The sequence below is a fragment of the Gymnoscopelus microlampas genome, assembly GCF_963454915.1.
Source record: "Gymnoscopelus microlampas genome assembly, chromosome: 22".
Classification (NCBI taxonomy): Eukaryota; Metazoa; Chordata; class Actinopteri; order Myctophiformes; family Myctophidae; genus Gymnoscopelus; species Gymnoscopelus microlampas.
Window position 1 is genome coordinate 36,904,855 of NC_139959.1, and position 17,790 is coordinate 36,922,644.

The 17,790-nt window shown below is 41.5% G+C and overlaps 1 protein-coding gene and 1 long non-coding RNA gene across 6 annotated transcripts; one reads left to right on the forward strand and one right to left on the reverse strand.

The window, feature by feature from the left end:
• Positions 1-1,342: 1,342 nt before the first annotated feature.
• On the reverse strand, positions 1,343-12,726 carry cdv3 (carnitine deficiency-associated gene expressed in ventricle 3). Of its 4 annotated transcripts, none has more exons than XM_084049172.1 (5): positions 12,177-12,726; positions 11,211-11,287; positions 10,116-10,252; positions 6,891-7,053; positions 1,343-4,404 (listed from the first exon to the last, which is right to left on the reverse strand). In XM_084049172.1, exons 1-5 carry the CDS (start codon positions 12,396-12,398, stop codon positions 4,254-4,256), a joined length of 750 nt encoding a protein of 249 aa, XP_083905298.1. In that variant the 5' UTR covers positions 12,399-12,726; the 3' UTR covers positions 1,343-4,253. The 4 variants fall into 4 exon arrangements, with proteins under 4 accessions (XP_083905298.1, XP_083905299.1, XP_083905301.1 ...); XM_084049173.1 differs by having other exon boundaries at positions 11,211-11,284; positions 12,177-12,725; XM_084049175.1 differs by having other exon boundaries at positions 4,269-4,404; positions 6,887-7,053.
• A 3,144-nt stretch (positions 12,727-15,870) lies between these two features.
• On the forward strand, positions 15,871-17,570 carry LOC311039152. 2 transcript variants are annotated; one of them, XR_014600129.1, is made up of 2 exons: positions 15,871-16,531; positions 16,572-17,570. It is a non-coding gene; the product is annotated as an uncharacterized lncRNA (long non-coding RNA). The 2 variants fall into 2 exon arrangements; XR_014600130.1 differs by having other exon boundaries at positions 16,580-17,570.
• Positions 17,571-17,790: the final 220 nt, after the last annotated feature.

Sequence of the window (17,790 nt, forward strand, 5' to 3'; positions counted from 1 at the left end):
AACCCTCAGAAATATTCCTCGACCAAACTTCTCTCCTTCCAGATCCATAACTCCATAAGTTCTCCGGCTACTCAGTGGTTTATCAATTCCTGATTTTGGTTTAGTACAGGCTTACAAGAGTCTCCTTCTCAAACACCACCAAACATTCAATACCTAAAATGGAACCCCCTGCCGCCTCACTTCCTGTACCTTTATAGCTGTTCCTGATACCTCACTTCCTGTGGAACTTTTGCTGCTTTTTCCCCACAAGCTCCCCCCATGCGTGAACCATGCCAACATAAAATTAATCATAATGGCCATAATCACCTTACACAAAACAAAACAAAAATGTACACTACATTTAGGTGTTAAATATTCAACCGTATCTTAACCAATATATTCCCCTGTATGTTATGTTTCTTGTGTATCTTTTTCTTTCAATACTCATCATACCTGGACAGGAAATACATTATTTCACACATTTATGTGGCAGTGTCACATTGGTACTCCAACATCTCAATGTCACTGAAGACTAAGCCTCAAACCTCCCAAAACAAACTGATTCGACTGCTTCTCAGACTGGGGCCCATGACGCACCTTCAAAAATAGCAAATCTACAAGGCACAGAGTGCCACGCTATGAGCTTGTAGATCTGCCATTTAAAAAAAAAAATCATCTTTGTTATTTTCAAATCTTTTTTGGCGACGTTCTTTTACACACAAATGCTAATAAACAGCTGAGACTTGGTGAAATCAAAAAACGGGCTTCGCTGTTAGGTGCACATGGTAATGGTCATATGGCTGTGTGCAAATTCAGGTCAATTGCTCCAGCCACTGAGGAGAACCGGGCAGAACAATTTTGGTCTCACCACCCACCACTACAGAGGTTTGTTAAATTATAGGATTATTATAGGAGGATATATGAAAACTATTACAATATGATGATAACTATTACAATATATGACAACTATTACAATATATGACAACTATTACAATATAATAGAAGACAGATCGACAAGCTCGTAGTGCGGCACTGGAGCTTGTAGATCTAGATTTGGAACTCAAATCTTTGATTCTGGAGAGGTCCCTGGAACAAGATATTTTATAAATGTTCGCTTTAAAAACATGTTCCAAGATTTGCACACATTTTCAAGATTTTTCAAAAATAGCAGATCTACAAGTTGATGAGCTATGAGCTTGTGTATCTGCTATTTTGAATAGCCAAAGAAATCTAAAAATGACACAGATGCGTTCCCGGATTGAATGGGTTAAGAACATCCATTGCATGTTAAAGACCAGTTATGTCTAATATTGTACACACACAAATCGCCACTTTATATAAGAACTCAGACATCAGACGTCAATCACAAGGATCATTTTATTGTACTTTTTTTCCCGTGTTAGACCATTCTATTTCATTAACTGATCTCAGGACATGATAACTACTTCCTTGCACAGTGGATCTGGCAATGGATCAGGCCGCTTCCCCCCTAACATTATGGCTGTGACAGAAAACGGAACACAACACCAAGGTTTTTCTTCTTCCTTCAATTTCTTTTTATACCCATTGTGTGTATAACTATGGTTGTAACATCCCATATACTGTATATTGTATAATCTTTGACTTAGGTAATATCAAAGCCTGGTTTTCATGAGGAGCCAGTGGTCTGTCATCATAAAAAAGAAAAAGAAAAAAACAATACACTAAGCCCTCCCACGAAACCAGTTATGAACAAGGAACTGGTGCAAAAAAAAAAAAAAATATGCACAAGGAACTGGTGCAAAAAAGAATGTATGCACGAGGAACTGGTGCAAAAAGGGGGGGGGGGAGAAAGAAAGAAAAAGAAGTTTAACATGTGCAGACAATGAAATTCTGTATAAAAGGAAAAGCCTTAGAATGATAAAAAGTTAATCTTCAAGAAACGAGGCATAGATTTCCACTCCAGAAATGACGAGACTGACTTATATATCTTGGCTTCTTTAAAAAGTAGCAATGTAACTGGGGGTGGGTGGGGGTGGGAGGGGCACAAAGCAACAGATATGAACATGTTGGTGTAACGAGCACCATTATTGGCATGAAGCAGACCAGTCATTGTGGCAGGTTTGCTAAATTCTTGACCTTTGTAACACCTTTGTGTGACCATCACGTGGTGTCAAAACCACGATCAACCCATACTTTATGCAAGCGGAGCACACGACCCATTTAGACCTGGAAAGCCTATATACAAACATCGTTATACCTTTAATTGTTCGTCTTTTTGCTACAGATATAGCTATACGATCCGTGTCATGTTAGATTAGAGCTATATATCGTCTCTGTCAGGTGTCCAAAAATGATTTAAATTCAAAAGTAGCAGATCTACAAGCTCGAAACGAGTCGCGCCGCGTTTCGAGCTTGTGGTTCTGCTACTCTTGAGGTTTTGTGTGCGACGCTGTGTAGCATGATCAAGTAAGGCGTTAATTTACGGGGGGAAAAAAGTTGGAGATAAGAGGTTTCTGCCCGACAGCAACGATATATATATAGCAACATAGGTTTTCGGTTAAGGATTTAAAAGACATTTGGTCAATACGAAGTTGCATTTTTTTCAGGTTTGGATTTAGGTTTTCAGCCTCAGGTCTAAATGGGTTTATGGGCAAAAAAAGATGGATCAAATTACCAGCATTAATATCCGAAAAAGTCAAGTTCCCCCAAACAAATTACCTCTTTTTGGAGCTTTTAATCATGACTTCACCGATTTTTAGGAAAACAAAATGAAATAAGAGGGGGGTAAAAAAACAGATGAAGGACAGATAGTAGCTGTAATTGCCAAGCAAACAACAACAACAACACTACATTCTTGAACGTAAGGTTTTTTCGTTTTCTTTTATCCCTCACAAAGTGGTGAAATCCAGAAGCAGGCAACGGCCCATGAGACGACAAGGCGAGTGTTCTCTCTCCTCTGCGTGATGACAAAGCAGTTTTTTCCTCTCTCTCCCTCTCACTCACTCTCTCTCTTACAGTAAGGCCACTTTTAAATAGTATTTCTAAATGAGGACCGCAACCTTTTACCTCCTCCTTGTTCCAGAGATCTCTGCAGAGACTCGTCGGTCGTCGTTTAAGGAAAAACAAAGCTTCAAGTTTCTAAATTAAAGACAAAGCTTCAAGTTTCTAAATTAAAGAGCCCCGGTGCCAATTATTTTTTTTATATGGGGGGGGGGGGGGGGTCTGGGGGTGGAGCGGGGGTTGTTATTCGCCCCCCCATTTTTTTTTACCGTCAGACTGAAAAGCTCAATCTTCATGGTCACAGCGGCTATGCAGCTGAGTGAGGTAAGCCACCCTTGAAACCGCTTTTTTTCCCCCTCCCTCTCTCAACCCCACCCCACCCCGGATATCATCACGATGTGCGATCAGGCTTATAATGATCTTGCAAAAAGGAAAATATATATATTTTTATATATATATATTTCAAACAGAAGTTCATAAAATGATCTTGCCCTAAAAGTCACTTTGGATCCTCTGTGTCTTTATTTTCGAAGCAAGTTGAAGTCCTTGGGAAGAGGTTGCGTGAGAGTCGTACACAACCCGCTGCTCCGAGTACAATCCACAAGAGGACAACAACTACGTTTTTTTTGTTTGTCATTTTGCTGCAGTGTCGTACATATGGGTGCATCGCATAGATTTTCATCATCAGTCGAGGTTCCATTAATTCCCTGTCGCCACAGCCCCTTCAGATGCAGTCCTTTTGGTTTGCCAACCAAAACGCTTGTGTGTGTGTGTGTGTGTGTGTGTGTGTGTGTGTGTGTGTGTGTGTGTGTGTGTGTGTGTGTGTGTGTGTGTGTGTGTGTGTGTGTGTGTGTGTGCGTGTGAGAACAGATTAGTTGCGGGCTCGCTAAGGCGAGCACACTACGGTTATCTTCGTTATTTAATCTATTTAATTGGAGTGTCACTGGGTGTACTGTAGTGGTATATATGTGTAAGTGATATGTAAGAGTGTGTGTGTGTGTGTGTGTGTGTGTGTGTGTGTGTGTGTGTGTGTGTGTGTGTGTGTGTGTGTGTGTGTGTTGTAACCAGAAAGCAACATAATCAGTGTGGTGTCATGGTGGCGGCAGCACCAGAAGTTTTGTCAAGGACCTTCAGTCCAGTCCACACAGCTTGGGAGTTCAGCTTCCCTCTGGGGGGCTGGGCAGGACCGCGCTGGAGGGGCCGGGGATTTGGGGATGGGGGGATATAGGGGAGGGGGGTTGGTTGGGGGGTAGAGGACATAGGGGTGGGTGGGTGGGTTGGGCAGGTCACTTTTACTTATCCCCCAAGCAGGCATACTGGTTGTCGAGCTGCAGCTGCTGGTTGGAGGCGGTGCTGCCACCGCCGGCGCCGCCGCCGCTGCTGCCTCCTTCTCCACGGGTCTTGTGCTTCACTACTTCAAAGGTCCTCTCCATCTCCCTGTCCCTAACAACACGACAGCACAGCACATGGTACAGTCAGACATTAAGGCTAAAAGGTCCTCTCCATCTCCCTAACAACACAGTACAGTCAGACATTAATCCATTAAGGCCTGAGTCCAGTTTCCAGTTTTTTCAAAAACAGTTTTTTGGAAAAAAAAATAAAAACTTGATTTTTCAAAAATAATAAATAAAATAATAAAAACGTACGCTTGAAAAGAATATAAATATATTAATTTGCACACATTTTCTTGATTTTTCAAAATAGCAGATCTACAAGCTCATAGCACGGCACTCGGTGCAGCGCTATGAGCTTGTAGATCTGCTATTTTTTAATAGCCAAAGTGTAAAATAATGCTTTTTTAGCTCAAATCAAAAAAGTTACACAGATGTGTTCCAGGTCTTAATGGGCTAAGGCTAAATGCATAACACAAAACTACTTGTTTCAATTCACCATATTCAGACGGTGGCCATTTTGCTATTAAGTTGGGTTGGGGAGACATGCCACCCCGCTGGGGTGGCATGTCTCCCCAACCCGCAAATATGACGTGAAAGCAAAATGGCCACTGTGTGAATATAGTCAATTGTGGTCCTAATCATGGCTCAAATGAAACAATACAATTTTCAGCCTGAATGCCTATCGTAGATGGCGTCACAGGCCCACGGAAATAAAGATATTGTTGTTTAGCGATATCGCATTAAAACAATATCGTTACAACCAGGGTTCCCACAAATTTTTAACAATGAATTCTCAAAACCTTTTGACTAAGGTTCACTCTGCTGTAGCTATATTTGTGGTGGAATGGGAAACATCCACGTCTTTAACTTTCCTTATTGCAGCGAGCCAGAGCTGATGGCGGGCCTTTCGTTGGTCGACTTCAAATTATATTATTGGGCCTTCACCCTTCGTCCCCTTTTAACCCATTAAGACTTGAGGCGATTGTAAAAAAAAAGTTTTGGGGAAAAAAATAAATCTCAAGATTTTTCAAAATTAGCAGATCTACAAGCCCATAGCGCGGCACTCGGTGCCGCACTATGAGCTTGTATATCTGCTATTTTTGAATAGCCAAAGAAATCTAAAGTGACACAGATGCGTTCAAGGTCTTAATGGGTTAAAATGGTTTGACTTGACAACTAAAGTTTCTTGGCGAGAGCTTGAGGAGAGTTTGGCGAGAGCTTGAGGAGAGCTTGAGGAGAGTTCCTATTGAATTGAGAGATCTTATCTATTCAAACATAACTACTAATCAATGCAAAGTTCGCTTTGGGCCAATCATTTCTCAGTTGGTAGCAGTGTGGACGGCAGCAGAAAAAAACATGCAAGATTGACCTAAAATGGAATCTCTTTTCCCCCTGTGTTCAATTATCAAGGACTTTTGTTGGGGGGGGGGGGGTCGAATTCGCTTTCCTAGATGGAGTTTCAAGGGATTTCATATACATTGGAGGATTTATTTGGTGATAATGGTTTGCGTTCATTTCAGAATGTATGAGACAATTTGCCAGGTACCTCATTTTTCTTGCATTTATAACTGAGAACATCTATGAGGTATTATGGGGTTCCATGGCAGACTTCCCTTACAATGCACCCTTTACATAGACCAGTGGTTTAACCTTTTTCGCGTCAAGGACCCCCACATTGACATATATTGCCCCACGGACCCCCATTTGAAAAGATATGCCACGGACTCAACCATTTTGATTTCTTGGGGTCTTAATCTACACTGTAATCATCATCATTAGTGTTCATTTAACTCTGAGTGTACAAATGGAACCAAATGGACCCGTTAGGGTCCATTTGGTTCCATTTGTACACTCTCAGAGTTACAGACACATAAGGGTCACTTTGGTTCCTATTAATTTGGCTGGGGACCCCCTGGAACCCCCTCAAGGACCACTGGTGGTCCCCGGACCCGTGGTTGAGAACCACTGACTGATTACATAGACTTTACATAGAATGTCCAAATGTTCCCTCATTTTGGAATACGGTTGCCGCTAAACTTTTGGAAGTTGATATTACACTTCTCCATCTTTATTTATTTTAAGTGATGTGTCCCAGTTACACCTGAACTGCACACACTGGCACATCTTTTCCGGGTTAACAGCAGCAAAAAATATGGTGGCTATGAGGTGGAAATGTCCTCATACCTTAACATTTCGCCAATGGGCTCTAAAATTTTAAGATATAGTATATCTAGAACTGTCAACGGTGAGATTACATAGAGCAATTGTGGTCCTAATTGTGGCTCAATTAAAACAATAAAATGTTCAGCCTGAATGCCTATTGTAGATGCCGTCACAGGCCCACGGAAATAGAGACATTGTTGTTCAGCTATATAGTGTTAAAACAATATTGTTACATCCCTAGTTTCTACAGAATACAAATCGATTGTGCAGATTCAAAATGTTAATAACGTACAGTTAATATATTAAACTGTAACACAAACTTATTTTCTGAATATCAAACATAAAACCTCTCTTTAATAAGGTGGTACTTACTTGCGTGTCTCCACATGCTTGGAACTGGACGAGAGAGAGGGGAATTGCGTGTCACTGTTGATCTCAGGGGGGCCCTGGGCGGGGCCTCGTTTGGTGGTGGTCAGCCGAGCCCCAGGGGGGCGATATACACCGGCAGGCTTGGCCTCAGGAACCTCTTCTTCTTCTGTATGGACAACAATTGCCAGACGTTACATCAGAGATTTGACACATTTTACCGTATCAGAATTCCAGATACATTTCGAAATGTCCAGATTTCTCTGTAGATTTAAGAAAATTATTTGCAATTTCTTTAAAAAACTAAAGTAGGGATGGGTCGAACCCCATTTAATGGCATTTCTATCTCTGGGACCCCAATTTATATAGTAAAATCAATGTCAATTTAACTCTGAGAGTGTACAAATGGAACCAAATGGACCCGTTAGGGTCCATTTGGTTCCATTTGTACGCTTTCAGAGTTACAGACCCATAAGGGTCCATTTGGTTCCTATCCATCATTTAGCTGGGGACCCCCTGGAACCCCCTCAAGTACCCCCGAGGGTCCCCGGACCCCACTTTGAGAACCAATGTTTTAGAGGATACCTAGTATGGGTGAAATATTTATTCAGTCTCTATTTTGCGTTTACAGGAAGTAATTCAAAAATGAATTTCAGGGACTTTTGATATAACAAATACACAAAATGGATTGACCGTGGGTATGCTCTGAAAGTGTGAAAAACATATTTTTCATTTCACCATGTCTTTAATAGTTTAGTTACAATAATGTAAAAGATGCACATGCTTCTGTCTGTTTATTTCTGAAAACCAGTTTATAGGCCAATGCAATGCTGTTATTATAACCTAGGATGGTCATTTGATGAAAAAACTAAAATCCCCAGAACAATTTCACCCAAACAAATCTGCCCCCCCCCCCCACAAAGATTGGCAAATAATTGGTATGAATAGAATTATATATTTATCAATTTTCTTTTTGGTCACTTTAAAATACTCATATCGGTATGTATGGCTATGGCAGTCTATGCCATTCTCATACCACATTTTTTATCACATGATATGTCATTTACAGTAATGAATAATCTTTAATGTTTTAGTTGATGTTGCACTATTGTTTCATATATGTTTTTATTTGTACATTATTCCTAGATCAGTGGTTCTCAAACCTTTTCATTTCAAGGACCCCCATAACTCTGAGAGTGAACAAATGGTTCCATTTGTACACTCTCAGAGTTACAGACCTGAGGTGGTTCCATTTGGAACCACCTCGGGTTCCTATTTGAATGAATTTGATATTTCATGATGAAATGAAATGATCAACAATGAAAATGTGTATTTTATGTTATTGTTGCCTTGTAATACATTTTAAAAAACATTGATTTGGAAAGTCTAGCTGACAATTAGTCCCTGGAGAACAGAACAATTTCAGGAAATTAAAACTTTCAGGAGTTCTTAAAGTGATATGTTAGCTAACATTGAGTCAATTTACTTTATTTCATTTGTTTATTTGGACAGGACAATGCATATTAATGGACGTCACATGGACGTAAATACACTGGATTTAGCAAAGATGCTAGTTTTCATCCGCAGTTCTCACAAGAAACATAAAATCTGAAAACAGACAGACAAACAGTGGAATACATTTACATAACATTACATAGGGAACACAATCCCTTATACGCAGAGGAAGGCCATTCCATGCTACACAACCCTGTATTGAGAGGACATTTTGACCGAATGTTGTTTGCCGGTGCAGCACTTCGCAATCTCCTCTAGTGGTTGCTCTGGTACTGATTCCCCTATCAGGCTTCCAAATTATTCCGGTAATTTCAGTAACTAGGCTAATATAGAAGATGAACAGATGTGTATGTAATGCGTAATCACATATCTCAAATGGTACTATGTACAAGCTCGCCACATTTCAAGCTTGTGGATCTGCTACTGTTGATACTTGTGTGACGCTGTAGTATGATCAAGTAGGGCGTTAATTTAAAAAGAAAAAAATAATGGATTAGGTTTCTGCCCCAAAGCAACGATATGTAGCTAAAATCTAAAATGACACAGATAATTTTCCTGCTTGAATGGGTTAAAGTTCTTAAAAGGATCCCTGGTAATAAGCCAAATATGCCTTAACCCTTTAAGACCTGAAGCCAAATCTACAAAATAATGTCTTCTAAATCCCAACAGTATTCTGAAAAACTTATGTTTCTATATCAGTGGTTCTCAAACTTTTGTCAAGGACCCCCAAATGTATATGTATTTGGCCGCGGACCCCCATCTCAAAATATGTTGTTCGAGGGAAGCAAAGATTAGAGTAAAAACAATTTCGCTTTAAAAAAATATATTGGAAGATTTGCACACATTTTCTCGATTTTTCAAAAATAGCAGATCTACAAGCTAGTAGAGTAGTATGAGCTTGTATATTTGCCAGAAATAGTTCCATCTTTTACTGAAGGGGGACAACACCCGTTGCGGGTTGATGATGTAATTTGTAGATGGCAATAAAACATTTAAAATATTGTTCTGATGTTCATATTAACCATGGGGAAGTATCAAGTTGTTTATTATTAGGATAAGCTAATAACATTCCACAGGACTGGACCACATATGGACAAATGACATCAACTTGCGACGGGCGTCGTCCCCCTCGAGTAAAAGATGAACCATTCTAAAATAACTAGAATATCTAATCTTTTTCATTTCACATTTTAGTTATAGTGGGAAATTATAATGCATGAAGGCAGTGGTTCTCAAACTTTTTCATGTCCCCCAAATTGACATGAACCCGGACCCTCATTTGAAAAGATATGCCAGGGACCCCCATAATAAGAGAAGATTTTTACGGCTCTAGCAGCGATTTTCAAGGACCCCCAGTTTGACATGCATTAGGCTATACGGACCCCCATTTAATGGCATTTCTATCTCTGGGACCCCAATTTATATTGTAAAATCAATGTTAAATTAACTCTGAGAGTTACAGACCAATAAGGGTCCATTTGATTCCTATAACTATCCATAATTTAGCTGGGGACCCCCTGGAACTCCCTCAAGGACCCCACTTTGAGAACCAATGCATTAAGGCATATCATTTGGCTTATTAGTCATGGATCCTTTTAAGTGTCTTAGCTGGCACAGGAGGCAGTTGGAACCTATTCACCTGTGACTGCCAAAGAACAAAGAAAGGTTAAAAAAGGAAAGGTACATAAAGGAAGGGCTGAAATGGGCTCAACTCACCCACTGGGGCGGCAGCGGGGGTAGGTTCACGACCAGACTTGTTCCAGGGCCCGGACTCCTTGTTCCCACTCACCAGGATGATCTCTCCGTCCTCGCCCACCTCCTCCTTCTCATAGTCCGATTCCTCCCTCTCGTCACTGCAAAAACAACCCAGAGAAGGCAGGTCAACGAGAGACGTCAACAACAGTGGTTCTCAAACTTTTTCATGTCAAGGACCTCCAAATTGACACTTATTAGCCCGTGGACCCCCATTTGAAAAGATAAGCCAGGGACCCCCATAAGAGAAGATTTTATGGCTCTAGCAGTGATTCTCAACCATTTTAATTTCAAGGACCCCCCAGTTTGACATGCATTAGGCTGCGGACCCCATTTAATGACATTTCTATTTCTGGGACCCCAATTTATATTGTAAAATCAATGTTAATTTAACTTTGAGTGTACAAATGGAACCATTTGTACGCTTTCTGTGTTGCAGTCCCATAAGGGTCCATTTGGTTCCTATCCATCATTTAGCTGGGGACCCCCTGGTACCCCCTCAAGTACCCACTTTGAGAACCAAAGATCTACACGACAGAGCAGTTAATAGACGACTTCTCATCAGGAAAAACAAACGCATGATTTATGGATGGGACGATAATCGTTATGATCGTTTATCGTGATAACAAACTGCTCACAATAATCGGATAGCGGAGATTTTAATTTATCATACACTAGGATGAATTAGCTATTGCTGAGCTGCAAATTCAGAACCACTTAAACCCTCTATACTTGATCAAATGGATCCGTAAAGAGCTCTTATTTCAGTCTACACAAATCTTTTCACCAAAAAATAGCAGATCTACAATCTCACAACGCGTTGCAACACGTCGTGAGCTTGTAGATTGGTTATTTGTGGCGAACGTTATCCCCAGAATAGGGATGCTGGGTTCAAGTGGTTCACAAAAGTGGACATTTCAAGTTAAGCATATGTTGATTATGGCAATAATACCGTAAATCGCAATAATTTTTGCTACAATAATCTTGACATGTCAATTTTCATATAGTCCCATACATCACATGATATATATACAAACATATTCTGATTATCTCACGTACGTTATCTGTAGGGCTTGAAGACGAAGGCCACTGTAGTCCACCTCCTTCTGCTCGAACTCCTTCCACTCCTCATCCTCCTTAGTGACAGGCAGACAGCTCAGTTATTGTTCACAACCATGTACACTCAGCGGCCCCAGCAGTACAACAAGTCATTAATAGTTGAAATATTAGGCTATAGGCTAACTAGGCTATAGCTTTAATTGTGACACCACATGACTGTGCAAAAACTAAGGGAGTGTTAGGACAAAAGAAAAATGAATAACGACCCCCACCCAGTTCTTAATAGTCAAACAGCTGGAAGGCAGCATGTCCTGCGGTGCCAACATACAACAGAATGTCTGGGAGGTTTTTAAAAGAAAAAGAGTGTCTAACAACACAGCATTCCAGCTTTAATTCACCCCCCACCCCCATGACAACCCTGCCAAGGCTGTCAGGTCTTCTAAAAAACGTGACATGTTGGAATGGCGGCGCCGGGGCCTGGGCTATAGAGGAGGCTATAGGCCTAGCCTTTTAATAGTAGCCTAGTTTAATAGGCCTGTTTTAATCACTCCCTAGTACGACTGATCGTACTGTCGCTTGCCGAAAAGAAGCTGATCTTCAAGCTCTCCCTCCCCCCCAAACAACAATACAAGATGATCTCCAAGTTCACTAAGTAACGGCACGTCGGCTAAGCAACGCCGTAATAGATGGAAGCTATCAGAAAAAAAGCCACGTCTCTCTCTCTCCACTAGGACCGGTGCTAGTATAGCAGCTTGCGTGGTTCACATGGATGGAACTGTATGCTGATGATCAAGTGATATTAACCACCGTGTTCTCTTATCCCACACACCCTGGAGCCCCCCCGGTGACAGGGCTCCCAACTCCCCGGTAACAGAGTGTCAGGCACGGTGCCTGACACTCTGTTACCGGGGAGTTGGGAGCCCTGTCACGGCGGCGTGACACCGGCATCTCCTCCAACAACTCTACCTTCTCTATCTGCGCGCCGTCCTGAGAGTCTCCAGCCTTGAAGCTCTTCTCCTTCTCCTTCTTCATCTTCATCTTCATGGCGGCGGACTGCGTGGTGGCGGCGGACTGCGCCTCCTTCCCTCCTCCTCCGCCCTGCTGCTGCTTCCCCTTGCTCTCTTTCTTCTTCTTTTTATCCCGTTTGGCGAAGAAATCGTCCAGGCTCTTCTCCGTGACGTCCGCCATGTTTTTTTTTTCTCCCTTCCCTCGAGCGAGCACTAGCAACGTAACGGCTAACCAGAGTGACTAACCGCTAAAAGTTGTGTCAATGCTAACCGACAGAATGACACAGGATGTCTTTCTCCTTTTAGTTCGGATAGAGAGACAGTTGTTCGGACCGGCTCTCTCTCTCTCTCAGGGACACAGGGTGGTTGTTTTGTCTGCGGCGGTTCGACGTTGTTTTTCCGGAGAGGTTGGAAGATGATGTGTTGGACCCGTGTGTCCCGGTGTTTAATACTTCCTAGCCTGGAATGCTAGCTATGCTATCAGCCATGCGATGCGCGTTAGGAGGCTATTTGACAAATCTACACCGCTCTGGCTCCGGAAGTAGTAGAGCTTGCCCCGGATACGAATACATACATTATTCCCCGAGTGGATACGAAACATTTCCGAGTGGATACGAAGTTAGATTGATTGTCTGAATACAGTGGTTCTCAAACTTTTTCATGTCAACGACCCCCAAATTGACACTTGTTAAGCCCGCGGACCCCCATTTCAAAAGATATGCCAGGGACCCCCTAAAAAGAAGATTTACAATTACAGCTCTAGCAGTGATTCTCAACCATTTTAATTTCAAGGACTCCCCATTAGGGCTACCCCCATTTAATGGCATTTCTATCACTTGGATCGCAATTTATATTGTAAAGTCTATGTCAATTTAACTCTGAGAGTGTACAAATGGAACCAAATGGACCTGGGGACCCCCTGGAACTCCCTCAAGGACCCCTGGGGGTCCCCGGACTCCACTTTGAGAACCAATGTGATAAACAGTTTGCAAAAACAAGGCACGAAGGCACAGATTTATACAAAAATAATGCGAATAGGTAGCCTTAGATCACTATCGTCTGACTAGTCTGACTTTTACTTTCATATCTACGAGAGTCTTAGCGACCACCCCCCCAGTACGCCCTGGAATTTCACCAGTAAAGCCCGTATTTCTCCGAACATGTACAAATGCAAAATATAAGGTGCTTACCCGCTTGCCCCAAATGTTAACTAGGTGTCCGGCGTGTTTGTGTAATGTATTAGTCCATATTTTACAATAAAGAAGTGTTTTAATCCCGTCTGTGGCCGAGATTCGGTCGGAAGTTCCCAATGGGCGCTAGTGATGGGGCGCATCTGGTGACAGCCGGAATTACACTCAATGTAAACAGGAAGTAAACTAGGGGGACAAATGGCGTCCGGCCACAGACGGGATTAAAACACCTTTTTATTGAAAAATATGGACTAATACATTGCACAAATAGGCCAGACAGCTATTTAACATTTGGGGCAAGCGAGCAAGCACCTTATATTTTGCATTTGTACATGTTCGGAGAAATATGGGCTTTACTGGTGAAATTCCAGGGCAAACTGGGGGGTGGTAGCTTGCTATGTCTGTCTGTCTGTCTGTCTGTCTGTCTGTCTGTCTGTCTGTCTGTCTGTCTGTCTGTCTGTCTGTCTGTGTGTCTCTCTCTCTCTCTCTCTCTCTCTCTCTCTCTCTCTCTCTCTCTCTCTCTCTCTCTCTCTCTCTCTCTCTCTCTCTCTCTCTCTCTCTCTCTCTCTCTCTCTCTCTGAATATGGAAGTGAAAAGTCACTACTTAGTATTCACTTAGCATCCACTTAATATTCACTGACTTATTCACTTAGTATCCACTCAGTATTCAATGACTTAATATTAACATTATGGCCCTGGGCATGGCTGCATATCAGTGGAGTGTGTATCACCCATGGGCATGCATGCTCACTTTTACCTAGTCTGGTTTGAGTTGTCCAAAATTAAGGATATTCTCAGGAGAAATTACAATTCAGAAGCACAGCAGGCGAAAGGGTAAAAAAAAAAATCAGGAATCTCCTGCTAATTCAGGAGTGTTTGAAGGTATGCACAACAGAAACACTTGCCTTGCCTAACACTGGCAATTTGCACTGACATTAAAGGACGACTTCACCCATTTTCAACCTATCTTCATATAATTTGTCCTCAACAATGCTCCTTATAATATGATACAATTTGTGTCTACTAGGTCTGTGTCTCAGAGGAGGGCTGTGGACAGTTCAGAAACCGCCTACCAGTGACATCGTCGTTGGTAGGCGGTGGGGAATCCAAGCTGGGGAATGGGGAATCCAAGCTAATAGAAACTGCAGGCTTTCTATTCCTGTAAAGTTAGCGTGCTATAATGGAAGCAATTGTTCTCGTAAAAGAAAATGTAATCTTAAAAAAAAAAACCTACCTAATGATGATGTCACTGGTAGGCGGGTTTCCGAAGTGTCCACAGCCCTCCTCTGAGACACTGACCGAGTAGATTTTTTTTTTACCATTTTATTATGAGGACCAATTATGAAGATAAAACAAAATCAGAGATGAACCTTGCCTAATAACAAAGCTGATTCCCACTGATGCCCAGTCCATATATGGGCATACCTGTGCACCCGCCACAGACAAGACAGACAGACAGACAGACAGACAGACAGACACTTTGTTACAAGCAGTGTTGCCGGGGGGGGTAATTTCAGCTGAATGACATGTGTCTCCTTGTTCAGGTTTCGGTACCCAGCATTGGCTGGGTTATTGCAAAGCCGCATACCGGGCCTGTTAGTCGAACAGAGCCTAAAAGCCGGTCATTGGATCCAGTGTGACTGGTCATAGGGCGAACAAAGGGAAAATTCTACCCCACTGAATGAATGGATATGCTGTGGTCAGCGAGGCATTTACACAATGCTTTGTTATATAATTCACCCATGACCCTGAAACCTAATTCAAGCATACGTAGGTCTCAATGGTCAGCTTTGTTTTGGGACTTTTATGGACTGTCCAAATGTATTAGGCATGAACAAATATAACTGAAATTTGTACAGTACAATTTGTCCAGCAGTGGTGGAAAAAGTAAAAAAAAGTGTTTACTTAAATACTCTGTTACAAGTAAAAGTCCGGAATTCAAAATTGACTTGATTAAAAGTACATAAGTATTGGTATCAAAATGTACTTAAAGTGCCAAAAGCAAAAGTACTCATTAGGCAGAAGGTCCTTTTACACAAGTTTTCAAATGTATAAATTGTATAAAAATCCTTTGAAAATAGCAGATCTACAAACTCACGCGACGCATTGTGAGCTTGTAGATCGGCTGTTTTCAAATGGCTGAAATGTATATAGGGCTGACGTGGTTAATGTATGTTTTGTAATAATAATCAAAATCTACAAAGTAACTAGTAACTAAAGTTTTCAAATAATTGTAGTGGAGTAAAAGTACAATATTTGCTTCTGAGATGTGGTGGAGTAGAAGTAAAAGTACTGAAAATTCAGAAATACGTACTCAAGTAAAGTAAAAAATACTTACATAATAGTAAATGTACTAAGTTACTTCGCACCACTGAAGTCCAGCAATAGTGTCTCTATATTCTATATATATATATATCTCTAGCTCAGTGCCCAGGTCAGAAATAACAAGTTCACAACAAGTGTTTTCCTGTTTTATTGCTCAGCAGTAAAAAGTACAGTGTATGCTACAGTGCAAAAGATACATGATGTTGAACACTGCCATGCCTTTCCTGTTGAACATTGTGTGTGAAACGTCCACTTTGAGCCAGTGAGGCCACAAGCTCAAAATAAACATTCAATAGATATACCAAAAAATATTGTTGAACAAGACACTGATTCAACATTACTTTCCAAACCCAGTGAAATTAATAACATCAATGCAGTATTATTTAAATGTATTCATTTCAATGACAGAGGCAGGCAGCATTGATTACAGAATAAAACTGCGACAATGCAATGTAAAACCCATTAATAAAAGAAGGACCACAGGTTCATAATAACTAAACTATATTGAAATGCATGTTTTTGTTGTTTAACTGCCTCTGTAATGTGCTCACAGTAAATATTCAGAATACTTTGAGAATTCTAATTGGTCAAGAATTGTTAAAGCCTTTCATAGGCGCAGTGATTAAACTCAACTTGAATCATTCAGCGTCTTGAACGTTTTAAGTAATAATGAACACAGTTTTGCACTCACAGACAAAATGTACTCAATGGAGGGAGAGATGGTGACCGGTTTGATCTAATGGTCTCCTCTTGACCTTTTCAACATGCTGGACCAAAACCACTGACCACTCCATGGATGGTACATACATACACAGACAGACAGACAGACAGACAGACAGACAGACAGACAGACAGACAGACAGACAGACAGACAGACAAATCACACACACACACACACACACACACACACACACACACACACACACACACACACACACACACACACACACACACACACACACACACACACACACACACACACACACACACACACACACACACACACACACACACACACAGTCTAGAGCATTGGTTCTCCAGGGGTCGCTTGTAGATCTGCTATTTATAGAAAAATCGTGTATCTTGGGGCAAATCTTTGAATATATATATTTTTCAAGCGAACATTTTTAACTCAAATCTTTGCTTCTGGGGGTCCCTGGGACAAAATCGTTTTGAGATGGGAGTCCGTTGACATGCAAACGTTTGAAAACCACTGGTCTACAGCAGGGGTCTTTGACGTTTTTCATCCCAAGGACCCCTTAGCTGAGAGAGAGAGATGAAGCAGGGACTACATATTGTATAAAATTATGTTGCAGATTCAACTTTTTCATAGATTTCATAGATAGCGTCATAGACTTCTTGGACTTGATCAACGTTTGTATAAATTAATAAACATACATATCATTTTGGGGGCCCTTGTCCCCTTGACATGAAAACGTTTGAGAACCACAGCCCTAGGGGTCCCGGACCCCCTGTTGAAGTCCCCTTGGTCTAGACTCGAGACACACACGATCACCGAGGCAGACGTAATGACAGACACTCTCTCACTCAAAGACACACTCTTACATTTGCGTGCACATACCAGATACGTACATACACATACACACATACACACACACACACACACACACACACACACACACACACACACACACACACACACACGTGCGCGCCATTCATGCACCCGTGACAAGCCATACCGACATGACATAAAGAATTAAGACATCTATGTGGTCCCTCTGTAGAGAGGCATGGTGACACTTGAGGGAAGCCATTTCAAAGCCTAATCTATACTTTATGTTTGCCAAAACGTTAACAGATTTTCAAGAAAAGAAAAAGCGACACATAGCAGTCTTTCAAGGAAGCAAAAAAAAACCCAGGACAATACGTCATGTATTTTCTCTTGAGTTATCAGTTATTTTTGGTTCAAGTGACACCATCATACGACAAAGTATAGGTTAGGCTTAAAGTCTCAAAGTCCATTTGGTTGACAGATGCACCAATTACCTATTCCCTGCATGCTGTTGACCTCTCACTAGTCTCGCCAGACAGACTGTG

Bases quoted from the DNA above. Each gene is read 5' to 3' on its own strand.
- cdv3 (XM_084049172.1), bottom strand. From the start codon at position 12,398: ATGGCGGACGTCACGGAGAAGAGCCTGGACGATTTCTTCGCCAAACGG. The intron at 10,253-11,210 runs GTACGTGAGATA...TTGTTTTTGCAG, and splicing joins CTTCAAGCCCTACAGATAAC to TGACGAGAGGGAGGAATCGG. The intron at 4,405-6,890 runs GTAAGTACCACC...TCGTGTTGTTAG, and splicing joins AAGCATGTGGAGACACGCAA to GGACAGGGAGATGGAGAGGA.